The following is a 15,454-nucleotide window of genomic DNA, read 5'->3' as shown; positions in this document are numbered from 1 at the left end:
ATTATGATAAACAGAGAAAACATCAAAGCTGTCAAGGATTTCCATTTTACTGGGATCAGGATTTCCATTTTACTGGGATCAACCATAAACACTCATTGATTGCATGAGTCAAGAAATCAAATGACCTATTACATTGGGCAGATGTGCTGCACAAGACCTCTTTAATGTGTTTAAAAAAGCAAAGATGTCACTTTGAGGACTAAAGTGCACCTGACTCAAGTCACGGTAAGCTGGACAATGAGTTTGAGTTCAGAAGATCAAAGTAGAATTGATGCAATTGAATTGTGGTGTTGGTGAAGAACATTGAAAAGTACCACGATTGCCAGAAGAATGAAAAAATCTGCTCGGAAAAGTACAGACAGAATGCTCTTTAGAAGCAAGGATGGCAAGACTTTGTCTTAAATCCGACTTTGTCTCAAATACTTGGGACATGCTATTAGGAGGAACCATTCCCTGGCGAAGGACATCATGATTGGTAAAGCAGAAGGTTCGTAAAGAAGTGCAAGACCGTTAAGCAGATGGACTGACAGACCCTGATACACAGCAGGATGGTGCAGAACCAGGCAGTGTTTCATTGGGTCAACTCGATGGCACCTAACAACAAGCTCGGCTAAAAACGCCTTACAAAATATTATTGTGTGTGCGTCCTGGGTTGAGAACCACTAGTAATCTATTTGGTGAGAAGGAAAACAGCAAAATTTGAGTCATTGAATGAGGAAAGGAAAGGAAAAAAAGTACCAACTTGTCTTGTATGCTACTTACTTCCCAATGAAAGAAAACTGCCTGAAAGGAATCAAGAAAAAAATGTTTACGTGACCTATTACTGTTGTTGCTGTTAAATGCCATCAAGTCAGTTTTGACTCACAGGGTTCCATCCAAGGAGTGGCTGCTGAGTTTACATTGCTGACTTTGCAGTTCAAATAGACCTTGTGATCCCTGCGCTTCTGCTGCAGCGCCACACCTGGGCTCTACTATAGAGGAAATACTAGAAGTAAGTCTATCTTAATGCAACTGGGGTGAACATAACGAGGCACAAAGGGTTACTATAATCATTAAGCAACATTTCAAAATTGCTCCTAAGTCTTATGTTTCTAGAAAACAAAACTGATTTTCAATGTCAGGTAGATAATTCAGTTAGAATACGGCAATTCAATTTAGGAAAAGTGATCTGGGTCTTAGTAAACAATCTGGAAAAGAGGTCTGTCAAGAATGATGGACAGGTCCATGCAGCATGGCCCAGGAATCACTGGACAGCAGGGTGGGAGGAGAAGATGCACATGCATATCTTAAAGTGCTTTATAGACATTTCTGAGACAAAACTCTAGGAAATCTGTGTTTCACTATATAGTTTTTGAGTTACAGTGCTTTGTAATACTGCAAGAGAACGTAAAGTACAGATAGTCAGAAGCCTTTCTTTCACAAGAAAATAAGAATACTTTACCCAGTAAATGACTGTTTAGGATAAGCAGCAAATAGTTTTCATTTTGTTTTATGAAACAAACTATAAATCTTAAACACACCTACTTGCCCCTCCACCTCTGCAAAACAAAATACTGGTTCAAGGTTTATAATAAATTCAAGTTTCAGAAGTTCAGTCTGCGATTAAAGTGCAAAAGGAATATAGAAAGCAACTTCTAGAATATTAGTCAGAATGCAGATTTCTTCTTCTTCTTTTTAAATTGAATTTAACCCCAGAGGTTGGTTATCAGGCACTGCTGCTTCCAGTAGTTTTACGGAAGGATGCAGTGTCAAGGCAAGGAAAGCTCCTTCAGTCACTGACAGTATGTTACCTGACGTATGCTACCGAAAATAGCATTGTAACGTTGGTAAAAGTTTGGAGTGATAACAATTACTAAAATTAAGGAGCAAATTAGAAATTAAAAACTCCAGCAACTTAAAAACCAAATACACCTAACTAGAAGGATTTACTCAAGTGTAGTACACGATCTTAACACCAAAAAAAAAAAAAAACCAGGCTGCTGCACATTTTCAGCCTTCAAGGAAAAAGCTACAATACAGTAGGTTGTGTAACTGACACCGAACAATGCTCTCCTTTAATTCCATTTTTTCCCCCAAGAACTTTTCGTAGCCCCTTACCTGTTAAGGAAGTGACTTGATTTTGCACCCTGAGGAGAAACGCATGTAGGCAACAAGAGGGATTTAAAAATTCCTTCCCACATCTTCTGGGTTTACCGTGTACGTGGGGATGATTAAAAACCAACCAACGCAGTTTCATGCTCATTAGATGAGAAACTAATGAGCTAGGGAAAAGCTTTACTATATTACATAGGCTAGATGTGGGCACAGACGTAGGGATGAGACAGGAGTTGGGCTTAGGTTAGGAGAACTCAGAGAGGACCTGAATGAGGGAGCTTCCTTCCTCTCACTTTCTAACCCTTTCCAAGACACCCAGAAGAGTACGTGAAAGAAAAAACACTGAGCTCACAACATGAAGCCAATACTACTCAGATCAAGAAACAGGATCTTCTGGTTTGGTGGCACAGGATCAGCACTAGATCACAGGTCAGTTTGAACTGCAAGGTTGGCAGTTCAAACCCACCAGAGGCACCTCTAAAACCCTAAACAGAATCAGGAATGGGTAGGTAACCTTATGTTTTCTGGCACCCAGGGCCCAAAGCAGGCATTGAAGAAATATATGTGGTTAAGGATAATTGCACACACATCACAGAAGGTAAAGAAAAATGACCATTTAAAAAGATAATACTCTACTACTTTTCAGATAAATGATGTTACTAGGCAACTTCTATTATATGGACGGGACATTACCATTAATTTATTTGAGAATAGTGTTGTACTTAAAGGCGCTCTGGTAACGTAGTGGGTATGAGTTAGCAGTTCAAAACTACCAGCTGTTCCACAGGACAAAGATGAGCCTTTCTGCTATCATAAAGATTTATAGCCTCAGAAACCCTATGCAGGGTTGCTAAGACCGTGGCACACCACCACTATATTATAGACACAAACTTCCCTTGGGTTTCTGAGCTAAATGTAATACAGATTCACAGTCTGGTTTAAATACATCATTTGTATGTAGTTTACATAACAGAATTAAAGAGTGTTTAAAACAAGACTCATTTAAATTCTACTAATCATACTTCTCATACTGGACTGCAAGGTCAGTGGTTTAACCCCTCACCAGTTACTCCTCAGAAACCCTATACAGGGTTGCTATGAGTCAGAACCGACTCATCGAACCAACTCAATGGCACTTAACAACTTTACACTCCTGGGTGACAAAGACAAATATGTAACTGGGTGAACACTTAGGGTTAGGTGTCACCAAGTCAGTACCGACTCATAGTGACCTTATGTACAACAAAATGAAACACTGCCCAGTCCTGGGCCAACCTCACAACTGTTGCCACGCTTGAGTGCACTGATGCTGCCACTTTGCCAATCCATCTCGCTGGGGGGCTTCCTCTTTTTCTCTGACCCTCCACCTTACCAAATAAGAAATTTTTCTCCAGCGACTAGTCCCTCCTGACATGACAATATGTCCAAATTATGAGAGATTGACCATCTTGGCCTCCAAGGAGCACTCTGGCTGTACTTCTTCCAAAACAGATCTATTTGTTCTTTTGGCAGCCGATGGCACTTTCAGTATTCTCCTCCAATACCATATCTCAAATGCATCAATTCTTCTACGGTCTTCCTTATTCATTGTCCAGCTTTCGCATGCATGAGGTTATTGAAGATACCATGGCTTGGGTCAGGCTGACATCTTTGCTCTTCAACACTTCAAAAAAGCCTTGTGCAGCAGATTTGCCTAATGCAGTATGTCATTTGATTTCTTGACTGCTGCTTCCATAAGTGTTGAAGTCCTTGACAACTTCAATCTTTTCTCCGTTGATAAGAATGTTGTTTATTGGTCCAGTGGTGAGGATTTTCGTTTTCTTTTACATTGAGATGCAATCCATACTGAAGGTATTCGAAATAAATCATTTGTTTTGCAGAATTCTATCATGCGATCTCCAGCATCATTTCTATCACCAAGGCCTTTCTAACTACTGGTCCCTTTCTCTTTGTTTCCAACCTTTGCATTCCAGTCACCAGTAATGATCAACATATCTTGATGCATGTTTGATCAATTTCAGATTGAAGAAGTTGGTAGAATTCTTCTATTTGATTCTCACTGGCTTCTGTGGTTGGTATGTACAACTGGTCTTCCCTGTAGACGTATAGATATTATCCTATTACAGGCAGCATTGTATCTCATAACAGATCTTGATATGTTCTTTCTGACGATGAATGCAACACCATTCCTCTTCAATTTGTCATTCCCGGCATAGTAAACAATGTGGATGTCAGATTCAAAATGGCCAATACCAACCAGTCCATTTCAGTTTGCTAATGCCTAAAATATTATTTACACTTTCCATTTCATTTTTGACAATTTCCAATTTTCTTAGATTCAAGTTTTGTACATTCAATGTTCCGATTATTAATGGATGTTTACAGCTGTTTCTCTTCATTTTGAGTTGTGCCCCATAAGCAAATGAAGGTCCCACAGGCTTTACCCCATTCGTGTCATCATGGTCAACTCTACTTTGAGGAGGCAGCTTTCCTCAGTTGCATTTTGAGTGCCTTCCAACCTGAGGGGCTCATTTTCCGGCACTATATCTGACAGTGTTTCTCTGCTATTCATAAGGTTTTCAGTGACTAAATACTTGGAAGTAGTTCGTCTCTCCTTCTTCCTACTCTTTGTCTAGAAGTTTATCTGAAACCTGGTACGTCTCTCCTTCTTCCTACTCTGTCTTTGTCTAGAAGTTTATCTGAAACCTGTCTACTGTGGGTGCCCCTGCTAGTTTTTAAAATACTGGTGGTATAGCTTCCAGAATCACAACAACTCACTAGCCACCACAGTACTACAGACTGACAGACAAGTGGTGGGGTGAACCCTGGCCAAGTATAATTTGGTTGATGGGGTATAATAACCAGACACTCCAAAATAAGTGATTTCATGACATCCAAGAATCTCCATCAATATATTAATATATTTATCTTTATATTCGGAGTCCTGGTGTGGTGCTGTGGGCTAATGTGTCAGACCGCAAAGTTGTTTGAACTGCAAGGGCAGTGGTTCAAGCTCATCGGCTGCTCCTTGGAAACCCTGTACAGGGTTGCTATGGGTTGGAATCGACTCGACGGCACTTTACAACAACAACCCTTATATTCAGAAAAGCCAAAGCAGGTAGGTGCTGAGAGTCCACTCTGATTCATGGCGGCCCCATGCATATCACAGTAGAACTGTGCTCCACAGTGTTTCCCATTTTCCAGAAGGAAATCACCAAGCCCGTCTTCTGAAGTACCTCTGAGTAACTGGTACACCCAATCTTTCAGTTAGCAGCTGAGCACCACCAGCAAAGCCAATCTAATATGAGAGCTCCAGACTTTCCTCCCTGTTAGGCTGGTGACATAACCCTGTCCTGTAAATTATGCTCTTCCCACCTACGATGGTTTCCTCATCACCAATCCAAGTTCACTGTTTCAAGTCAAACCGTGCACCTACGCCAGCAACACAGCTGACTAACTTGAACACCTGACTCTGCATTTCTCTTTACTCTCTCTCTATATAGGATAGACAGATTGACTCACAGCGACCATGCTGGGCAGAGCAGAACTACTGCTTGGGTTCCCGAGCCTGTAAAACTCAATGAGAGAACAGTTTCATCTTTCTCCTATGGTACAGGTGGAGGCGGACCTTGTGGTTAGCAGCCCAATGCTTGAGTCACCAAGGCTCCTTGATCCATTAAGGTTGCTGTTGTTGTTGTTAAGAGCCGTCGAGTCGATTCTGACCCATAGCAACTCTGTATAGGGTTTCCAAGGAGCAGCTGGTGAGCTTGAACCACTGACCTTGCAGTTCAAACGACTTTGCAGTCTGGCGCATTAACCCACAGCGCCACACCAGTAGCTGCTATTTAGAAGGACTATGAGGTGCAGTGAGCTCCAGGTATAGGAGGCAGTGGTATATTCAGCTCTGTCTTAGCAACTATTTTGGCCATGCTGCCTATAATGACAGCTTGTTTACCAGCTCTTGTAGTTTTGCTTCTTTTAAAATATCAAAGAGAATGTCAGGCACATAGTGGTTATGTGCCGTCAAGTTGGTTCTGACGCAGAGTGACTTTCTATAGGGTTTTGAGGCAGTAAATCTTTACAGGAGCAGAAAGTCTCATCTTTCTCCCACAAACTGTCTGATAAGATCTGAACTGCTGACCTTATGGTCAGCAGCCCAATTCATAACCAGTATGCTACCGACCATAGCACATGGAAGGTAGCCAGTATAAATCGCTTAGTAGTGTACTGTCAAACCAGGCCTCCTTATTTCAAATGCACGTCTTTCCATCATCAATTTTTGATAACTCATTAATAAAACTTATATACCATATAACCTAACGCAAGGTCATTAAAATCAATATTCTGCGCCTGTTTTTGAGTAGAAATTTTCATCAACTTAGTAAGAACCGCCCCCTTCATGCTTATTTACAGCTAATGTTTCGCCCCAACCACTGATCAACTTTCATTTAAGTGAAACATTCAACATCTGATCTTTGTATCTAGCTTCTTTCATTTAGCACAATGTTTTGATAGTGATCCAAGCTGTAGCAAGTATCAGCACATCAATTCTTTCTACTACTGGACAGTACTCCAGGAAAAAAATATACTGTACTTTGTTTCTCTACTCATTAGTTGGTAAACATTTACACTGTCTCTAATTTATGGCTATTTGGAGCGAGGCTGCTGAACATTTGCCATATATAACACACTTACTATTTTTTAACGTATTCTCAGACAGTCTTAAAACTAAGTATTAATAATATTTAATATTTAATAAAGTTAGCACACTGACAGATATTAATCTACCCTGCTTCTCTGTAAGATAATTACATATGTGAACGTTAACTGGAATGAAAGTGGCTTACTATTGTTGGTGCTGTTGCCATTAAACGACCCAGAAGAACTGTTGTTGTCTTTCTCCTTATCTTGATTTTCAAAGTCCATATTAAGGGACCTGTGGAAAGAGATTTTTAGGTAAGTTTTAGTTTTGCTCCAAAAAGAAGACAGCCGTATCAGTAAAGAGACGATCTTTTAAAATGCTAAGGTAGTAGGAAAGAAAGGGAGATTTTTTTTTTTGAAGAGCTCTGCAAATTAATTCTGGTTCCCAAACCATCTACGTTCTTTCCAATGTCAGTTTAAGAGCTGAAAGCTTTCCTGACTGCAGATACACATTCCATTATGATGGCCTATTCCAGCTGTATCTCTGCACATAACTACTTCCTTATGATAAATACCTAGAAGGAGAAACACTGACACAAAGGACAAGCACAATCATGACACTTATATAACATACATCTGCCAGACAATTGACTGTCTCTGATAACAATGCATGACAGTACTTGTTTCTTAAAACTCTTGCCAACAACTTGGATTCAATAACAATAACACGTGAGTCTCTGCTACACCTGACAGTTTTAGCTATTGTTGAGGACACTAATGAGTGAGAGCAAAACAAGCTCTGATGATTTGACATTCAAAGCATTGTGGTTGTTGTCATTGCGTTGGTTCTGACCCATAGTGATCCAGCAATAAATAAGTCGACCATATGTTATTTTATAGAGGAATCCTGGTGTGTAAGAGTCCTGGTGTGGTGCTGTGGGTTAAAGAACTGAACTGCAAAGTCAGTTTGAACCACAAGGTTGGCGGTTCAAGCTCACAAGCAGTTCCTTGGAAAATCCTATGGTGGTGGTGGTGGTATGCTGTGGAGTCGGTTTTGACTCAGAGCAGAAAGCCTCATCTTTCTCCCTCGGAACCGCTGGTAGTTTCAAACTGCTGACCATAAGGTTAGCAGCCTGACTCGTAACCACTATGCTACCAGAGCTCCTTTGGAAACCCTATGTAGGATGTCTATGGGTTGAAACCGACTTGATGGCACTTAACACGGGTCCATGGCTCTGACGGAAATACAAATGCACTATGGGTACTGGGCTCACTAGTAATATTTACGAAAAGATCAACATTCAAGAGGAACCCGGTGAAGTCCATACACTTCTCTAGATGATCTAACATAGAGGTTTGGGCCACACCAGTTTGGACCACAGATTTTTGCTGCCTATGTGAGCCTTCAATTTTGGCAAAGTTGCTTTTACTAAAATGCATTTTTGTGCAATATTGCCAGCTTATATTAAAAGTAACTGTAATTTATCCAACAAACACTGGAATGCCTATCATGGATAATTTTTAGAGGACCTGGAAGATAAAGAGCTGGCCAAACACAAACCAAGAGCAATTTTCCTGACAAACTGTTTGCTTTAAATCTAAGGGCTGTGAAGAGTTTTAAATTTGTTTTCTTTTTTAAAAGTTGGTGGTTATCAACCTTACTGTAGTATTCGTGGATCTCTGGTAGTAAGGGAATTTACTGACCATTATGGTATCCATTTGAAGACTTATTTTTGGCTCTACTTTGTTTCCAAATCATCCCTTGTCTTTTCTTTAGCTCCATTTTAATCTACCTAAGGAGCTCTGGTAGCATAGTGGTTACGAATCCGGCTGCTAACCTCAAGGTCGGCAGTTCGAAACTACCAGCTATTCCGCGGGAGAAAGATGAGGTTTTCTGCTCCCGTAAAGATTTATAGCCTCAGAAACCCTGTGCAGGGTCGCTATGAGTCGGAACCGACTTCACGGTACTTAATAACAACAACAACAACAACAATCTAATCTAAGTTTCTGAAACTTAGTAAATGGTCTTTCAAAGCCCTTTTGAAAGGGCAGAGCAAAAATACACACTTTTAGGAAGTTAAATGCAACTGAGGACATTAGCTTACTAGGAAAGACACCTGTATCATTCATCTCAACTTTTATAAATGAGTCCATTGAGAATACTGGAAGGGAAAGAAAGGCAAATTGGAATTTTTTATCTTTATATTTCATGAGTACCGTGTTTTTTGATCATCCTAATAGTGGAAGCTGGCACAATGAAGGAAATACACTAGACCAAGGTCAACACTATGGTTAAATATTCTGTGACTTTTTAGAAATTTAAAAACACTTGTCCAAGTCTCATTGTTGGTAAGTGTCATCAAATCAGAGCAGCTAGTGAGTTTGAACTGTCAACCTTGTAATTAGCAATCCAGTGCTTATCCCACAGCACCACAAGGGCTCCTTAGTCTTAATTGTGTTGGTTGTTGTTAAGTGCCACTGAGTCGGTTCAGACTCATTGAGACCTTATATATAGCAGGGGTGGGGAATCTTTTTTTCTGCTAAAATCTGTCACATCGTTCGCAGACCAGACAAAATGATCAACCTAAAAACTTGCCTGCTATATTGTGCATCAATGGGCTGAAGTGTGGCAACAATTGTGAGGTTGGCCCAGGTCCGGGCAGTGTTTTGTTCTGTTGTACATAGGATTGCTATGAGTTGGTACCGACTTGATGGCACCTAACAACACTTGGTCCAACATTAATTAACTCACCCCTAATGTGCTGGCTGGAACTGTGGTTACCTTGGAAGGACCAGACCAAATGATTTTGAGGGCCTTTTCTGGCCCCCCAAAGGAGCTCTAGTAGCATAGTGTCTACAAATCGGGCTGCTAGCCTCAAGGTCAGCAGTTTGAAACTACCAGCTGTTCCATAGGAGAAAGATGAGGCTTTCTGCTCCTGTAGAGATTTACAGCCTCAGAAACTCTATGTAGGTTCTATGAGTCAGAAGCACCTCATAACCATTACCACCATACGGCTCAGCCCAAGGGCCAGACATTCCCCACACCTGCTGTACAGGGTTTCCAAGGAATGGCTGGTGGGTTTAAAGCAGCAAAAGTGTGGTGAAGAGTCCCACGCGTATCCTACAGCAGTTACACCAGGACTCCTTAGTCTCATTAACTGCTGTGATTATTAAGTGCTGTTACTACCATGGCTCTACCAGCAGTTTGAAACTACCAGCTGTTCTGTAGGAGAAAGATGAGGCGTTCTACTCCCGTAAAGATTTACAGCCTCAGAAACCCTGTGCAGGGTCACTATGAGTCAGAATTGACTCCACGGTACTTAACAACAACAAATGACCTAAACAAAATGGAGCTGGTTTAGTCATTAGGTCTCAAATGAAGACCCTGCAAATGAGGAAATTTAAAAAACGAGTAAGATGACCTTATGTCCCTAAAAGGAGAATAGGACAAGGAAAATAAGAAGTGCTTAAGGAGCTCTGGTAGAGTAGTGGTTACGAATCAGACTGCTAACCTCACAATCAGCAGTTCTAAACTACCAGCTGTTCCACGGGAGAAAGATGAGGCTTTCTGCTCCCGTAAAGATTTACAATCTTGGTAGCCCTGTACAGGATCGCTATGAGTCGGAACCAACTCCATGGCACATAAACAATAACAACAAACCCACCCAAATAGTTAACATACCCTGTATAATGTACCTCCTTTTATAATGGATTAGGATAGTCTTGAGAAATTATTCTTCCTGTCCTTCAGACTGCTGGCTTTCTGTTAATAAAGCCTGGATTGGGTCTCTCCCCAACTCTGTGATGGACTGTAGTGAAAGGCAGCAAACCCTGGTTTCAGTTGGACAACACTGTCGAATACATTCTGACTCCTGCGGAGCAGCTGATATATTTGAACTGCTGACCTTGCGGTTTAATAGCCCAGTGCATAACCCATTATGACACTGGTGGGGTTGTTGTTAATAAGTACCGTGGAGTTGGTTCTGACTCACAGCGACCCTGCACAGGGTTTCCGAGGCTGTAAATCTTTACGGGAGCAGAACGCCTCATCTTTCTCCCGTGGAACGGCTGGTAGTTTCGAACTGCCGACCTTGAGGTTAGCAGCCCAATTCATAATCACTAAGCTACCAGAGCTCCTTTTGGTGGGTTTGTTGTTGTTGTTATGTGCCGTTGAGTCAGTCCGACCCATAGTGACTCTGTATAGTGTTTGGTGGGTTTAGAGCGCCTTAAAATAAAAAAAAAAAAACTAAACAGTGACTTCCAAGGGAATATGCTGGACCCATTCAATTCAAGGCAGAGAGGTCAGCTCAGAAGATGAGGTAACTTGATAGATTTTTCTCTAAGGAGATCATGGGGCCTTATCATAAAGAAGAAAATGAAAAAGCGACTTCTAGCAAGAGGCAGACACACTACACAGACCCTCCTACAACAAACATACAAGAGACAAAATGAACAAAAAGATGAAAATTCTGGAACCATGAACTTTAGAGGACAGGTTAGAGAAGTGGATTATGTGCTTGCTGGGTGAAGCTGGGCAGGCCTAGTTAAAGAGGAAGACTGTGCGGTAAACAGCTGACCAGATGCAGCATGATTTTGGTAATAGGAGAAAGCTTGGCAGAGCATATTCCTAACAAGCGACAGGAAAGGTACAATTCCTTCTCTTTTTTTCGCATACTCCTCTGGGTGACCAGGTCCCACCCCTGCATTCCAGTAGTTCAGAACCACATGGTTGGTTGGGAACCACGCGTGGATCCAGATGGGGCTCAGCTCCAGACCTACAGAACCTGCAGAGCCACAAGACCAGCATTTAACCAGTCATCCTGTCCCTACCTGCCCTGTGGTCCAGCTCCAACAAGGTCTCCACAAACTAGTTCCAGACTGACCAGAACAGATGCTCTTTGGCATTTTTATTCCTTTTTTCCTCCTCCTACTTCTCACCCCATTCCTATCTGTTTTGCTTTTCCTTCTTTCCTCTGTTTCTCAGCCCCCACCCGGCCCCCACTGGATTTGCTGTTTCTTTAAATACTTAGACAAACCAGAGAGAAGGAAGATGAAGAGAGTAGTAAAGCAGTGTCTTCCTTTTATTTCCTCTATTTCTATTATTTTTGTATTCTATAGCCTCGTTTTCCTGTCCTTTTCTCCTTTTAGTTAAGTTATGCTTAAGTGCTGGTTCTCCCCCCTCACCCTCCTTTCCTTTTTCTCCTTTTAAATTTCATTCTTATTTTTCTCTTCTATAGCACCATTTCCCTGTCCCTCTTTGGTCTTTTTTCTCTGGGTGCTGTTCTTCTTTTATCTCTTTTTAGTGTGAATTCTGTTTTGGTTTCCTGTGTGTAAAAGGGCCTTTTATTTCTCACAGGACAGGAGACAGCAACCATACTATATATTCTAGACACAACTGTATGTACCCTCTTTAGCTCTACCCACTGGGCAAGAACCAATACAAGCATCTCCCATACCACCTCATCAGCCAACCCCAGCTAAATCCACCCTAAAATGATGTGTATAAACAGTGAATGAAGAACGGTGGGCACACTCCATTCTCTAACTACATACACAGGCAACAACTGGTGATAGCGTAGGACCAAATTATCATACAGTGATGAATTAAATAAAAATATATCACCCCACAATGCCCCAGAGACAAGAGACACATTTTAGCTCACACAAAGAAACAAGAGAGAATGACTCAAACTAACGACCAAGATGGAGAGTTGGAAGACCTTTCTGAGGAAGAAAAGGTAATTGGAACTAACTGAAAAAGAATGAAAATGAATAATATTTAGATGCCTTCAAAGAATTGACAGAAAGATTAAGGAAAGCAAGCAGAATACAGAAAAAATTTCGAAGAAAACACTTCAAGAGCAGATAATATCAATGCAAATTTTGAAACAATCCAAAACCTGCAATTAGAAATCCAAAAGATTAGTTTTAAGATTTCCAGAAACAGACAATACATTGACTGGTCAAAGGAGTAGATTTGAAGCAATGGAAGCCCAAATTAGTGAGAACAATCAGGAAAAAAGATTGGAAAAAATCCAAAGAAAGCCTAAGAGTTATATGGGACATCATGAAGAGGAACAACTTACAATGACTGGAATTCCAGAAGAGAAAAAACAAAAAGTACAGAGAAATTGTCTTACGAAGTATTGGAAGAAATCTTCCCTAACATCATGAAAGATCAGAAGAGAAGCATACACTAAAGCTGACCACACCCCAAACAGGAACCATCCCAAAAGAAAACACCAAGATATATCATAAACAAACTTTCCAAAGTCAAAGACAAGGAAAATTATGAAAGCAGCTTGGGAAAAATGAAAAGTTGCCTAACAAAAGAGAACCAGTTAAGACTAAGCTCTGATTTTTCAGCAGAAAATATGCAGGCAAGACAGTAGCGGGATGAAGTATACAAAACTCTGAAAGAAAAAAATTGCCAACCAAGAATCATATACCTAGCAAAGTTGTCACTGAAATACGACAGCACCATTAGGATGTTTCCTCATAAATAAAAATGAAAGGAATTTGTAATGACCAGACCAACTTAATAAAGAGTGTCCTTTGGACTGGGCACCAACAACAGCTGGCAACAAATCATACATGACAACAGCACCCAGAACTAGATCCAGATATAAAAATATTTAAAGTAAAACAAACCTACAAGACTAAAAATCAGGGTCCAGAAATATTAATGTACAATAAAGTCAACTACAAAGCAAAATGGCACAGAAGCCAAGTAGATTAAGATTAAACAAACTGCTTTAAATAGGGAAACAATAAACTACAGGGCAACCTGTAATTTACCCTGAACATTAATACACCTGAACATCACAATAATAAAAGAGAAAAATCTAAAATATTTAGTAAACAATAACACAACAGAAATGAAAATGAAAAGAAAATCCACAAACAAAATGAACTCAGTGCAGAAAGTCATGTGGAGGAAACCAGCAGCACCACGCTCAAAAACAACCATGTTGTTGTTGTCAAGTGCCGCTGAGTCGAGTCCAACCCACAGCGACCCTGTACAGGGTTTCCAAGGAGCAGCTGGTGAGCTTAAACCAACGATCTTGCAGTTCAAATGGCTTTGCAGTCTGGCGCATTAACCCACAGCGCCACACCAGGACTCCAAAAACAACCACATACACAGCAAAATGGTAGCAATCCATTCATACCTATTGATAATCACACTGAATGTAGATGGATTAAATATACCAGCCAAGAAACAGCAGAATGGGTAAGAAAATAAGATGCTTCAATATGCAGTCTGTAAGAGACACATCAAAAAGATGGACACAGACTAACTGTCCATCAACAGAAGAACGGTTAAAAATTTTTTGTAGATACACATGATGTCATACATACTATGCAATGTTGAATAATAATGATGAATCTGCGAAACTTCACAACATGGATGGACATTATGCTGAGAGTTAAGCTGTTCAATCACTAAAGTACAAATATTATGAAGACCAAAGTTGTGAAAGGTTACGAGAAGGCTTTCCTGATAAAAGAAAGTCTGTGATGGTTATGGGGAAGGAGGGAACGGGAAAATTATTCACAGGCTAGACCTGGTGTGGAACTCTAAGATTAGTAGCACTGGAACACAAATGCCAACCTTGCAGAACAAATATACCACCACCATGATGCCTAAAACTCAGGAAGTTTCTGTTAACACTTAAAAACAAGATAGACTACCTCAAACAAATGACCAAGAGGGAAAGAACTAGAAAATGCTTTTGAGGGAAAAAAAAAAGTCCCTGAACTACCTGAAAAAGAATTCAGGAGAATGATATTCAGGTACACCCAAATGTTTCACAGAAAAGTAGAGAAAAACAAGGAAGAATTCAGAAAAGTGTTACAGGAACCATCAAACAAAACAGATTACAGCATTGGAGACAATTTAAAACCTCCAAACAGAGGTCCAGATGATCAATACTAAAATATCAGAAATGGACAATATACACTCAAAGGGCAAAGGAGTAGAACTGAATCAATGGAAACCAGAATTAGTGAGCTTGAGGAGAAATCTCTCAATACTGGTAGGATAGAAGACCAATCAGAAAAAAGAATGAAAAAAATCTGAAGAAAGCCTAAGATTCATATGGGACATCATGAAGAAGAATAAATTGGGTGAATGGCATTCCAGAACACGAACAAAGAAAACCACAGATAAGATGCTGGAAGAAAAATTTCCTAACATCATTAATGACGACAGGATAAGCATTCAAGAAGCTGAAGGAACCTCAGGCAGGAAAGACTCCAAAAGAAAATCACCAAGACATTATGAAATTCTCCAAAACCAAAGATAAGGAAAGAATCCTGAAAGCAGCTAGGGAAAAGTCAAATGTTATCTAAAAAGGAAAACCTACAAGATTAAGCTCTGATTTCTCAGCAGAAATCATGCAGACAAGAAGGCAATGGGGGAAACATATACAAAACTCGGAGAGAAAAAACCTGCCAACTAAGAATCATATAGCCAGCAAAGCTGTCCAACAAATATAATGGCAAAATTTGAACATTTCAGGATAAATAAAAATTAAAGGACTTTGTTTAAAAGGCAGTGTTCTAAAATACAATAAAGGGGAGGCTCTTTGGACTGAGAACCAAGAAGAGGAGACACTGACCAGAGATTGACATATATGGCAACACCACCTGGAATTCAGCCCAGAAATGGAAGTGTCCAGAGTAGAACAAAACTACAAGACTGAAAATCAGAAATTTG

At 40.4% G+C, this 15,454-nt stretch overlaps 1 protein-coding gene across 1 annotated transcript in view; it reads right to left on the bottom strand.

Annotated features, from left to right (window-relative positions):
- Window positions 1–15,454, bottom strand: part of SPPL3 (signal peptide peptidase like 3) — a 160,808-nt gene that overhangs the window by 20,881 nt on the left and 124,473 nt on the right. Inside the window, exon 3 of the mRNA XM_006865431.1 lies at window positions 6,942–7,030. Coding sequence (XP_006865493.1) covers window positions 6,942–7,030 — 89 coding nt within the window. The remainder of the gene's footprint in view (window positions 1–6,941; window positions 7,031–15,454) is intronic.

Source organism: Chrysochloris asiatica, unplaced genomic scaffold, assembly GCF_000296735.1.
Source record: "Chrysochloris asiatica unplaced genomic scaffold, ChrAsi1.0 scaffold00078, whole genome shotgun sequence".
Taxonomy (NCBI): Eukaryota; Metazoa; Chordata; class Mammalia; order Afrosoricida; family Chrysochloridae; genus Chrysochloris; species Chrysochloris asiatica.
Note: the sequence above shows the minus strand (reverse complement) of the source record. Positions and strands in the feature narration are given on the sequence as shown.